The sequence below is a fragment of the Gavialis gangeticus genome, unplaced genomic scaffold, assembly GCF_001723915.1.
Source record: "Gavialis gangeticus isolate Ggan-Ray unplaced genomic scaffold, GavGan_comp1, whole genome shotgun sequence".
Classification (NCBI taxonomy): domain Eukaryota; kingdom Metazoa; phylum Chordata; order Crocodylia; family Gavialidae; genus Gavialis; species Gavialis gangeticus.
The window spans coordinates 164,083,330-164,095,702 of record NW_017729024.1 but is presented as its reverse complement, the minus strand read 5'-3'; the positions used below and the strand labels follow the sequence as shown (position 1 = coordinate 164,095,702).

At 58.2% G+C, this 12,373-nt stretch overlaps 1 protein-coding gene across 1 annotated transcript; it reads right to left on the bottom strand.

Annotated features, from left to right (window-relative positions):
- Window positions 1–2,113: 2,113 nt before the first annotated feature.
- CD72 (CD72 molecule) lies at window positions 2,114–8,160 on the bottom strand. The gene is made up of 8 exons (XM_019518022.1): window positions 8,010–8,160; window positions 7,836–7,934; window positions 7,126–7,215; window positions 6,345–6,680; window positions 5,834–5,982; window positions 5,393–5,490; window positions 4,845–5,009; window positions 2,114–2,144 (listed from the first exon to the last, which is right to left on the bottom strand). The coding sequence occupies exons 1-7, from the start codon at window positions 8,101–8,103 to the stop codon at window positions 4,859–4,861; spliced, it is 1,017 nt and encodes a 338-aa protein (XP_019373567.1). The 5' UTR covers window positions 8,104–8,160; the 3' UTR covers window positions 2,114–2,144; window positions 4,845–4,858.
- Between the last annotated feature and the right edge of the window lie 4,213 nt (window positions 8,161–12,373).

Genomic DNA, 12,373 nt, shown 5'->3' with positions numbered 1-12,373 from the left:
GGAAACAGCGGAGGGATACTAATACCCAGCTGTGTTCCTGAGGTGGGATCTCTGCACCCGCCACAGTGCATTTACCCCCAATCTCCAAAGTGATTGATGCCCTGGTTGGATAAAAATAGATGGTGGTGTTCATGTAATGCCAGACACACCATCTCCTTGTGAAACCCTAGGACTGGTAAATAAATAGGACTGTGTAGTCATTTGTCTTGCTTTGCTTGCATTCGTCTTATTTACTATCACTGTCTATCAATACAATTTGCCTGTTATCAAATGGAAGGGCTCGCGGTCAGTCATTGAGAAAGGTTGTGCTTGCCCGGAACAAGGCATCAGCTCTGGCTCCTAAATCCAGTGCCGACAGACCCAGACAAGTGCAGCCCCAGATGATACTGGCAGCTCACACCTTGCCCTGCAGCTCAGCAGAGTAGCGTTAACATAGCCTCCAGGACACCTTGTGCCTTGGTCCTAGTAGCACAGGTGTCACCGCAGACCCGTACTCAACTGGTTCCCACTGTACAAGCACCTGGGTTCCAGGAAGGCAGTAAAGGGAGCTCCTACTTCCAGCCAGTCACTAACACTGCTGTGTTGTGGGCAGGTGTGCATAGCTGTGGGTGCATGTGCCTTCTTTGGTGCTATTTCAGGTGATGTGGCTCATCTGGAGACATTTTTATGTGTAAATAGGGAATAACCCCTAGGGGTAGAGAAAAGAGGGATCATGGTACATTGGCTATGGTACATTCATGGGCAGATCTAGGATTCTGAAAAGGGGTTGCAGATAGTGAGGTACATAACCACATCTAACACAACACAGATTTTTCTCCAGCTAAAAAGAAATGAGAAGTTTTACTAATATGTCCAGGCCAGGGCTGGGTTATTCAGGTTGTGACTGGAGCAAAAGCATATACAACTTCCTTGGAATGAGTTAAAAACAGTCTGTAGGGCTGTAAAATAGTAGCTACCAGGAGCAGAGAGCAGAAAGCAACATGGCAGGACAAAGGCTAGCTAGATTGCTGGGACATCAGTACCATTGGAGAGAGGTTTGTTAGCACTGGTGGAGTGAAGAGAGATTAGCAGGAATCAGGGAGATGACAAGGAGCTATGAAGTAAAGTGGCCTGGGGCAAGGTGCTGTCACCCAGCTGAGCATGAGAGACATGAGCGTTGTCCCAGTGGAAAAGTTGGAAACACCCCATGTTTCTCTCTGGAAAAGACAAGAGGAGACCTGGGGAATTATACACCTGTCGCCCTCACCTTGTACCCCAGGAAGTGACTGAGGCAGGCACTAGGGAAGGCCTGTTGCAAGCATGTGGAGGAGGAAAAGCTGTCCCATGCAGCCAGTGTCAGTTTACTATGCACAGATTATGCCCACCAAGTGTGGTCTTCTGCTATGACAGAGTAACTTCAAGGATGAAAAAAGGGCCTGCTGTGGGTGTCATGTGTTTGCACTTCAGCAAGGCTTTGGACAAGGTCCTGCAAGACCTCCTCATAAAACCAACGGGAGATGCATGGGCTGCTCAAAGCTCTTATATGGTGGGCAGACAACTGGCTCTATCGCTGCCAGCAAAGGGGTCAGTAATACTGAATGGGTCCATGTCAGGATGGCAGGAGGCTTCGAGCAGAGCCCCACAGGGGTCTGTCTTGGGCCTGGGGCTGCTCATCATGTCCATTGATGGCCTGGAGACCAGCACAGAAAGCTTCTGGAGAAAGTTACAGACAAGAAGATGCTGGGAAGAGCTGTGAACATGCCAGAGGGCACAAGTGCAGTGCAGACGGATCTCGGCAAACTGAGAAGCCGGGCTGGACCGACAGGATGTAGGTCAGTGTGAACAAGTGCATGGCGCTGTCCTCGGGAGGAAGGATCATGGACACAGGCACTGAGTGGGCAAGATACGGCTGGGGGCAGCGCTACGGAGAAGGACCTGGGTGTCCAGCGAGGTGCCAAACCCAAGAGGAGTCTGCAGCGTGCTGTAGCTGCATGAAGAATCCCACGTGGGTCTGGGCTGTGGGACAGGCAGGATGAAGATGCTGGAGGTGGAGGTGGCTGGGCAAGGGTGGCCAGGCTGGGGCAGGGCCAGGAGAGCAGGCAATGCTGCATGCAGGGAGCAGGGAGGGAAACGCGTCAGGTGCAGCCATGCTGGAGTGGAGGGAGCTGGAAGGCAAGGGGCAGGGTGAGCTGGGGCTGCTGAGAGGCAGAGTGCAGCCCCTCTCCCCCGGCCACACTCCTGCATTGGGGCACAGGGCTCCCGCTGCCAGGGGAGGAGAAGGACATCTGAGTCCCCTGGGCACCAGGGTGTAGTGAGGGTGCCCAGTGTGGCCACGCATTCCCGTACTCATGAAGCCTCCCGTCTTCATACTCCAGGGTCGGTCTGCAGCTCTGTGGGGGTGACCGGCCAGCTTCTCAAAGATCCAGTGGAGTTCATTGTTATGGAGTTCGTGCCCCTTTAATCGCTCTAAAAGGACCATGCAGCCAGGCCCCAGACCCCATTCTGGCCAGTCTGACCCCTGCAGCGCCCAGCCTGGGCAACAGCCCCCTCCCCAGCCCATGTGGCCGGCAGGCTGCTGGAGGGCAGCCCCTTGCTCCCAGCCAGGCTGGGGCTGCCAGAGCCAAGCCCAGTCCATACAGGCAGCTCTGGGCACCAGCACAGCTGGGATTCAAACTTCCCACATCCTCCCCTGCCCACACTGCACAGATCCTGTCCTCCCACCAAGCACAACCCTGCCCTGATCCCCCTCCCCGCATGAAATGCACAACAGGAGGTGAATGGGTTTCCTAGGCTGAGAAACTGGAGTGTGCATGGAGGTGGCTGTGTGTGCCTTGTTTGGTGCTATTTCAAGTGACAGGGCTCCTCTGGGGACCTTTTGCATATGTGAATAGGGAATAATTCCTGGAGGACACAGTATGTTGGCTCTGGCACATAAGCACATTCATAGGTGGATCGAGGATTGAAAAGGTGGGGGGTGCAGTGCATCACCACATCTAACACAACACAGATTTTTCTGTAGCTAAAAGGAAACAAGAAGCTTTACCAAAATATCAAGGCCAGGGCTGCATTATTCAGAGTAAGACCGTGGCCAAAACAAATAGAACGTCCTGGGAATGAGTCAAAAACAGCCTTCAGGGCTGTGAAATAGGAGCCACAGGACTAGGAGCAGCCAGCAGATAGCAGCACGGCAGGACAAAGGACAGCTAGACTGATTGGACATCCAGACCATTGGAAAGGAGAGAGGTTTGTTAGCACCGACAGAGCGGAGAGAGATTAGCAGGAATTATGGAGATAACAAGAAGCCATGAAGTCAAGTGGACTGGTGCATGGTGCTGGCATCCATCTGAGCATGAGGAACATGCATGTCATCGCAGTGAGGAAGTGTGTTACATGACACAGAGCTGGTATTTTATCTGGTCCCTGTTGTCTTCAGAACTGAGCTGAGGCTGCCGCTGAGATGGCTCCAGCCCACAGGAAAGGCCCTTTGAACCCAAACGTTCCTTTGTGCTCTCTCCCCATCACAGACTTGGTCCACAATGAGAGATCAACCCCACCAAGCCCCTTCCTAGGCAGTGTCTGATGGGTCTGCATGAGCTCGGGTCAGCAGGGCCTCAGGACCTGCACCAAAGGGCTGGGCAGGGGGGACCCTGGGGCCTTGGCAATGACAATGATGGAGTCGTGGCACATGGGTGGGGCCCAGAGGACAGGAGAAAGGCAAGGTAAGTTTCCTCTCTGGAAAAGACAAGAGGGCACATAGGGAATTATAGACCTGCTGCCATCACCTCAGTTCCCAGAAAGTTACCGGGGGAGATGCTAATTGAAAGCCATTTGCAAGCATGTGGAGGAGGAAAGGCTGGTCCAGAGCAGCCAGTGTGGGTTTACTATCGACAAACCATGTCCAACAAGATTGAACTTCTGCTACTACAAAGTAACAGCCAGATCCGTCTGTGCTGCGCTGCTGTGGGCATAGTGCGTCTGCACGTCAGCAAGGGTTTGGACAAGGTCCCACACGACCTCCTCATAAAACAGCTGGAAATGTGTGGGCTGCACAAAGCTACTACGTAGTAGACAGACAGCTGGGTCCATCCGGGCAGCAACGGGGTCAGTAATTCAGACTGGGTCCATGTCAGGACAGCCGGTGGCTTCAAGTGGAGCCCTGCAGGGGTCTGTCCTGGGCTTGGGGCTGCTCAACGTGTCCATTCATGGTCTGGGCGCTGGCACAGAAAACTTCTACGGAAGTTACGGATGACATGACCCTGAGAAGGACCATGAACACGCTGGAGGGTGCGAGCGCAGAGCAGCACAGATGGATCTCGACTAACTGAGAAGCCAGGCTGGAGGCGACAGGATGCAAGTCAGTGAGGACAAGTGCACAGCGCTGTCCTCAGGTGGAAGGATAATGGACACAGGCACAGAGTGGGTGAGACATGACTGGGGCAGTGATACGGAGAAGGACCTGGGCGTCTCAGGAGGTGCCAGACCCAAGAGGAGTCTGCAGCGTGCTGCAGCTGCATGAAGAAGCCCGCGCAGGTCTGGGCTGTGGGATGGGCAGGATGAAGGTGCTGCAGGAGGGAGGTGGCTGGGCAAGGACATCCAGGCTGGGGCAGGGCCAGGAGAGCAGGCAATGCTGCGTGCAGGGAGCAGGGAGGGAAGCGCGTCCAGTGTGGCCGTGCTGGAGCAGCAGGAGCTGGAAGGCAAGGGGCAGGGTGAGCTGGGGCTGCTGAGAGGCGGAGCACAGCCCCTCTCCCCCCGCCAGGCTCATGCATAGGGGCACAGGGCTCCTGCTGCCAGGGGAGGAGAAGGGAACATGAGGGTGACAGGTTGCAGCGAGGGCATCCAGCATAGCCACACAATCTTGTACTTACGGAGCCTCCTGTCTTCATACCCCAGGGTTGCTCTCTGTGGCTCCCCATGGACGGCTAGCCTTCTTCTCACAGATCCAGGGGAATTTATTCTCCCTCCATTCTGGTACCTTTATGCTGCCCCCTTTAAATACTCCATAAGCAGCATAAGGTACTAGTTTCCAAACACTGTAAAGACAGAGGCCATGTGAGGGCCCCCAAACCATCCCAGCCCCCACAAGGCCCCACCGCTCTGGCTGCAGCCAGTCCCCAGGCCCCATTCTGGCCAGTCTGACCCCTGCAGTCCTCTACCTGGGCCACAGCCCCTGCCCCAGCCCACGCAGCAGACAGGCAGCCCCTCGCTCCTAGCCAGGCTGCAGCGGGACTGCCAGAGCCAGTCATACAGGCAGCTCCTGGCACAGGCACAGCCTGGGATCAAAACTCCCCACATCCGCCCTTGCCAGCGCTGCACAGATCCTGTCCTCCCACCGTGCACAACCCCCACCACCACACGACAGGCGTGACAGGAGATGAACGGGGCTCCCAGGACGACGAACCAGAGTGCAACTCACTCTGAGTATTCAGTCCCATCAATCCAAGTCCACTGGTGCTTTTCCCAGTCTCTCATGAGCCCAATCCAGTATGAGGCATCCGTGGCAGTGAGGAAGCTCTGGGGGAGGGAGCGACTGCTCAGAAACAGCCCCAGGCCTGGCCTAGAGCCAGAGGACAGGAGGGAGCTGAGGCCAGGGGACCTCCCCATGGATGGGCAGCAGGAGGGGGATAGGGGAGGCAGGGTCACCTGTGCCACCAGCCCACCCAGCTCCTGCACCTGCCTCCTGGCACCTGCAGATATAAAGGGCAACCGCATCTGCTTCGTCTGCTTCCTGGCCCCAGTCCCTGGCAGGACCCTAGAGCAACCAACACCAGGGAAATGCCCGCCCTGCCCTGCCCTGCCGGGCCATCTCACTCCCAGACTGGATTTCCAATCCCCACCTCCTGCTGCTGCCCCATACCGGCATCTTCATCTGGTCCCAGTTATGGAGGATGAGGAGCTGGGAGTCTTTCTTTTCACATGCCTTTCTGCTGTCCTGCCAGGTCTTCTTCTCCTTGGAGAGGAACAGGCACTTCCCACGGTGCAGCACCCAGGTCTCCGGGCAGCAGTCTGGGCACAGACAGCCGCTTGCACCCGCACCGCTGTCAGGGCCGGTGCCAGGGCCATGGGTTGCTGCTGGGGGAGCTACCCAGCCCCAGGGACATGGCTCTCCCAGGAGCCATTGGCTCTGGCCACAGCCCAGCACTAGGGCAGCTGCAGTGGGAGCCAGACAGTGCCCAGGCTGCGGGATAGCAGGGGAGGAGGGGTGCAAGATCTGGGGGAGCCGGGCCAGGACACTGGTGATGTCCCCACCATCTCCCCATGGGGCCTGGGCCCAGCACTGCCTGCAGGGAAGGGCTGTCCTGATGAACTGCCAGCCCTGGGGGTACCCCACTCCCTGCCCTGCCCTGCCCTGCCCCACCCTGGGGTACCTGTGACCTGGCAGGGCCGTGCACTGGCCAGGGCGCTCTCAGTCTTGTTCAGCTGCTGCCGCAGGTCCCAGGCCTGTTTCTGCATCTGGTCCAGTTGCACCCTGGTTTCCTGCAGCTCTGTGTCCCTGTGGTGCAGCTCCTTACGGCTGCGGTTCCCCTCCTGCCAGGCCTGTGCCAGCTCCGCTCGGGTCCGTGCCATCTCCTCCTGGGCCTGCACCAGCGCCGCACCTGCCTGCTCCAGCCGCTGCTCCTGCGTGCCCACCTGCTGCCACAGGCCATTGCGCTCGGCCGTGTGGGCATGGGATGCCTGCTGCAGCTGCTGCCTCTCCTGCCAGTCTGTGGGCACGCGGCTGTCAGTATGTGGGGCAGGACCGGGCACCTCCAGCTGGGCACTGTGGCTGCAGCAGGGCAGGACCCCCCTGTGCTCACACCTCCCCGCAAACCACCCCCCCAGCCATAGGAACAGTGGAGCCAGTGGAGGCCTCCCAAGGCAGAACCAGGGCACGGACACAGCCTGGCAGGATCTGTGCATGTGTCTGCAGGCAGCCAGGCACCAGGGCACCAGCCAGGGCCCCGCTGCACTACCTCCTCCCACGAGGGCTGGCCCTAGTGCTGGGTCTCCCCAGACGACCCCACGGTGCAGGTTACCCCAGTCAGTATGGCTTCTCCCCGGCTCAGGAACCCACCACCTCCCCCCAAGTGCCCTGCCCATGCAGAGGCTCACACCCCTGCCCCCAGGCCAAGCATCCCACTCCTTCCAGCACAGCAATCCCCTACTCACAGCAGACCCCCAGGGCGATGGTGGTGACCAGCAGAGCCAGGCAGGCTGCCAGCAGGCCTAGGAGCAGGGGCCGTGTGCTCCACCGGGGCTCTGCAAGAGATGAGGCACCATGGGACTGGCCCCAACACCTGCAGCCAATGCAGCACTGCCAGCATCCTGCCTCTGCCAGGGCAGGAAGGACATTGTGACCATGCACTGGGGAGACCCTGGCCACAGGCCACGGCCCTGCTGCAGAGGAAGGCAAAACCCCCCAGTCCATACCAGTCTGACCAGGGGAGAAATTATTTTCTGCTCCCAATATGGCATCAGTCTGACCCTAAGCAAAGGGGCAAGACCCTCTAGTGAGGACCCTGCAGGGTTGGTCCCAGCAGAAGCATTGTCATAGTCCCATCCCCATCTCAAGCCTGGGCTGCAGCCAACACCCAGCTGCTAATGAAGGGACCCCCGCCCCAGCATCTGTAGAAGAGGAGGGGGGAAATTCCTTCCCAGCCCCATGTGGTCACCAGCCCAGCCCCCCGCCTGGGACAGCCACACACCCCCACTCTGCCCTGCAGCCTGGGCACAGCAAGCACAACCCACAGCCCTCTGCCCATACAGCCAGAGCTGCATATCTGTGCTCCCCCCATGAACTTCTCCCAGTGCCGTGGATCTTCTTGCACACCTGAGCCAGCTGCGAGCTCTGCTTTAGGCTCCTGCTGCCTTGCACTCACCTCTCCACTGCTGGGCCCCGTGCCTGGCTGGCCCCTTGCCCACTGCATCCAGATGCAGGTTCTCGTAGCTCCCATCAGCCTCGCCTGGGGCCGGGGGGGCTGCAGACACAGGTGCTGGTCAGGGTGTGGGTCTGGCCAGGACCAGGTCTGGGCAGGAAGGGTGCTGGCTCCTACCTGTCCCCTGCGCCCAGGGGTTCACACTCCTTCCCGGGGGGGCCTTGGAGAACCGCAGATCAGCATAGGTCACGCTCTCGCCCATCCCGGCCATGGGGCACAGAGCAGGTGCTGAGCTGCTGGGGCGGCGTGGTGTGGTGTGCGCTGTGATGTGTCCTAGCAGGAGGGAAGTGTGTGTGTCAGCCAGAAGCAGAAGTGGTCTCAACCGCAGGTGGGGGTGGCCAAGCATTGACACAGCCCTGCCACTAGCTCTGGTTGCCAGCCCTCCCCACCATGCAGACAAGGCTGGGGTAGTGGGGCAGGGACTGTGGGGGGTCCAGTCGACCAGGGATTAATGGCACAGCCTGGTGCTGGAGCCAGGCTCATCTTGCACTGGGTCCAGCCCCAGCCCCCTTCACCATCTTTGGGCACCAGGGGCCTCTTGGGTGCCCACACCAGCATCTAGTTGACTCCCTGTAACAGGGAACACTAGCCCTGTCACCAGAAAGCAGGTCCACCCCTTTAAGGCCAGAACTTTCTGGGCACGGAGTGCAGGTAAGGAAGGGGTTAAATGCTGAGCCTGGCCACCTAGTCTGCTGACCAGAAGGGGCAGAACTATAAAAACCCTGGGCAGAGCAGCAGTAAGGGAGACAGCAGTGGAAGGGGAAAGAGTGCCTCTGAGAGCTCCACAGAGAAGCTGGGTGAGCGGTCCAAAGGCAGGAACTACAGAAGCTGTGGAGAGATGGCAGCCGCACCACAGCAAGGACTGTAGCCAATGGTAGGGAGCTGAAGCACAAACCCTGCACATGTAAGCTGACCTGCTGCTTTGCTTGATCATATGGGCTGGTGGCAGTTATTATTTTTTTCTTTTTTGATTATTGAATAAGACCGGTGGTTTGAGTGAAGCTATTAGGGGATGGAGGAGGCCTCATAGGGGACCCATGGCAGTGTGGGGACCTCGGCGCCAGAGAGGGCACAGCATCTGGGGGTGCACCGACCCCCGGCACCAGAGAGGGTGCAGCATTTGGGGGTTCACTGACCTCGGCACAGGAGAAGGCGCAGCATTTTGCAGGGCTGTGGAAAGCCCAGGCGCCAGTGAGGCGCCGAGTGAAACAGGACTTTGGGGTGACACTGGCGCCTGAAGGCGCGATCTTGAAAGGCCGGGGATGCCTGGTGCACCTGGGGTGCGATTTTTTTTTGTTTGTTTGTTTTGGGTTTTTTGGACTGGGAGGGGGTGAGTTCATGGCTGTCCCCTGGCCTTGAGCTTGCGGCCCACCCTGGCTGTTGGGCCAGTGGCCTTGCCTTGGGGCCAGGGGTAGCCAGGCTTCATATTGGAGCTCCAAACACCGGAAAAGGCTAGAGCCTTGGAGTCAAACCCTGTTTGGTGGGTTTTAGACAGGGAGGCCTAGCTAGAGAAAGACAGGGGTCAGGCCTGTATAGGTGAAAGGCCCCAACATACAAAATACAGTAGGCAGTCTCCCACTTGCAAGAACATCAACAATAACTTCCATCAAGACATGGCAGGCGAGTAGAGGGCGGGACATAAGAACTCCAAAGAAGACTCCAAGGGTGCCCCACGTAAGGCATGGATTAACAGGGAAGATGGCACTGGGGGGGCCGCCTGTTACACTCCCCCATCCAAAAAAGGGACTGGACTCATGCTTGGAGGAAAGAAGCATTGGTCGCTAGCGAGCAGGGAGTGAGGGCATGGCCTCTGCATCAGACCTGCCTGGACCTTCAGTCCTGGAGGCTGCAGGAGAGAGAGGAACGGGGATCGACCCTGGTCAGACCCAGTCACTCCCCTTCACCCTCCGCTCTCTGCTGTCGTGTGACACTGGAGACAGGGTAGGACTGACCTGGGATCTGAGCTGGCCCAGGGCAGCTATTCTGTTCTTGTGGGGCAAATGGCACAGCACCATCGACAGAGACTGCACCATGTGCAATGGGCAATGCACAGACATCATGTTCCTGCACCACACCTTCACAATACCAAGTCAGGGGCCTTGCTTAGGACCTTCCCACCATCTTGGAGCCTCCTCACAGCATTCCCAGTACCAGCTCTGGGCAAGGGGACCCCATGGCCCCTGGGTGCTGAGCCCCAGCCCTCAGGGCATGGCCCCCTGCGCTATGTCTAGGGTCACCAGGAACCACAGGTCCCTGCAGCCACTTTGGCTCTGATGGGGCTTTGCCTTTCCTGGCTATGGAGCCCTCAGAGATGGGGGCACTGTGTCACCCTCACCCAGGCCACAGGGCACAGATGTAGTGGGAAACACCCCATGTGCCACACAGCTTGCACTTGATCTGGTTTCTGTTGTTTCAGGACTGAGCTGAGGCTGCAGCTGCTGTGGCTCTAGCCCATAGGAAGGTCCCTTTGGGCCCAAAAGCTTGTCTGGCCTCTCTCCCAACTACAGACTTGGTCCACAATGAGAGATCACCCCACCAAGCCCCTTCCTAGACAGCGTCTGATGGGTCTGTGTGAACTCAGGTCAGCAGGGCCTTAGGTACTGCACCAGAGGGCACTGAAGGGCTGGGCAGAGGGGACCTCAGGGCTCTTGGCAGTGGCAGTGACCCAGTCATGGGACACAGGTAGGGTCCAGAAATGGGAGAAGAGCAATGTGGGGTCTCTCTCTGGAAAAGACAAGGGGGGACCTCAGGAATTAGAGACCCATCACCCTCACCTCAATCCCCAAGAAGTTACTGGAGCAGATGCTAAGGAAGGCCATTTGCAAGCATGCAGAGGACAAAAGACTAGCCCCGAGCAGCAGCGTCCAACAAGCTTGATCTCCTGCTATGAGAGAGTAACTGTGCAGGGGGACGGAGGCCCTGCTTTGGATGTTACATGTCTGCACTTCAGCACAGCTTTGGACACAGTCCCTGTGACGGGGCTAAGCCAGCGTTTCTCATTTTTTTCAGTCTGATGGCACACTGGCCAAATGCTGAGCGGGGAGGGGAGGGGAGTGGGGTGGTGGCGAGTGGCTGGACACAGAGAGGGGGTATCAGCGCAGGGCCAGGCAGGGCACAGCAGTGGTGGCATGGGCTATAGACATGCTCTGCCAGGAGCCATGCCCCCAAGATTCCCAGGCACACTTGAACATGTGCAACAGCACACAGGGTGCCACAGCACACCGGTTGAGAAACACTGTGCTCAGCACACACCAGTCACTTTAAGAGGGAAGATGCTGCATGCAGACCAGACTGCAGGTATGGAGTGCGTGCTAATTAGACAGTTGGTCACGTGACCAGGAGGGCCAATATAAGCCTGAGCCAGAGCTGGTCCTGCACAACGTTCCCTCTAAGGAGCTTCGGTCCATGAGTGCACCACCTCGGTCTGTGAGCGTGCCACCTCGGTCCAGCATGGGACACTTACCGAAGGGGACTGGAGGCCAGAGGCTAGGGCCAGGGGCCGGAGACTGGAACTGGGGGCTGGGGCCAGATGCTGGGGGCCAGAGGCCAGAGGCCAGGGCTGAAACCAGGGGCCAGTCACTAGAGGCTGGGGCCAGGGGCCAGAGGCTGGAGCCGGGGGCCAGGTGGCTCTTGGCTGGAGGCTGGGGCTGGGGGACCAGGGCTGGGGCCAGGGGCCAGGGACCAGGGCTGGGGGCCAGGGGCTGGGAGCTGGGGGCCGGTGGCTGTTGACTGGGGCTGGTGGCTGGAGGCTGGGGCTGGGGTCTAGTGTGGGCTCCGCCAGCTCCGGGGAAGTGCTCTGCATCAGGGCCGGGGAGTGGAGCACTTCGCCGGAGCCAGCGAAGCCCACCCCAGTCTCCATTCCTGCCTTGCCTCACCTCAGGGAGGAACCAGGCTGCAACATGCCTAATAGTCCAATGGGTACTCGACCCAGTATAGGCACTTGGGGCACTTCCCCAAGTTGGGGGCCACTACATAGGTCACGTCATCCAGCTTGTCCAGGATAACATGAGGACCTTCCCAAGCGGCTTGCAGCTTGTCTGTCTTTAGTGGCAGGAAAACCATAACCGTATCACCTCGTTCAAAAGTACGTATGCGGGCCTTTTCATTATACCAGGACCTTTGCTTCTCCTGGGCCTGTCCCAGGGACTCTCGTGCCACTTTCATCATGTCAGTCAGTTTCTGACAAAAGTTCAGTACATACTCCACCACGGAGGTCTTGGTGGAAGGGATTTTTGCTTCCCACTCCTCTCTCACCAGATCAAGAGGACCTCGAACTCACCTCCCAAACATCAACTCAAATGACAGCAGTAATTAAATTGGTCAAGCGCCATGAGATGGAGCAACTTCTCTCTATTGTCAGCCTTGGCTCCATCTGCCCATTTAAGGAGTGCATCCCACACAAAGGCCACAAAATCGGCCATTGTCTTCTCGGGTTGTGGGCGGATATTCCGGAATTTTTTCCGGAAATAATCCAGTCCTAA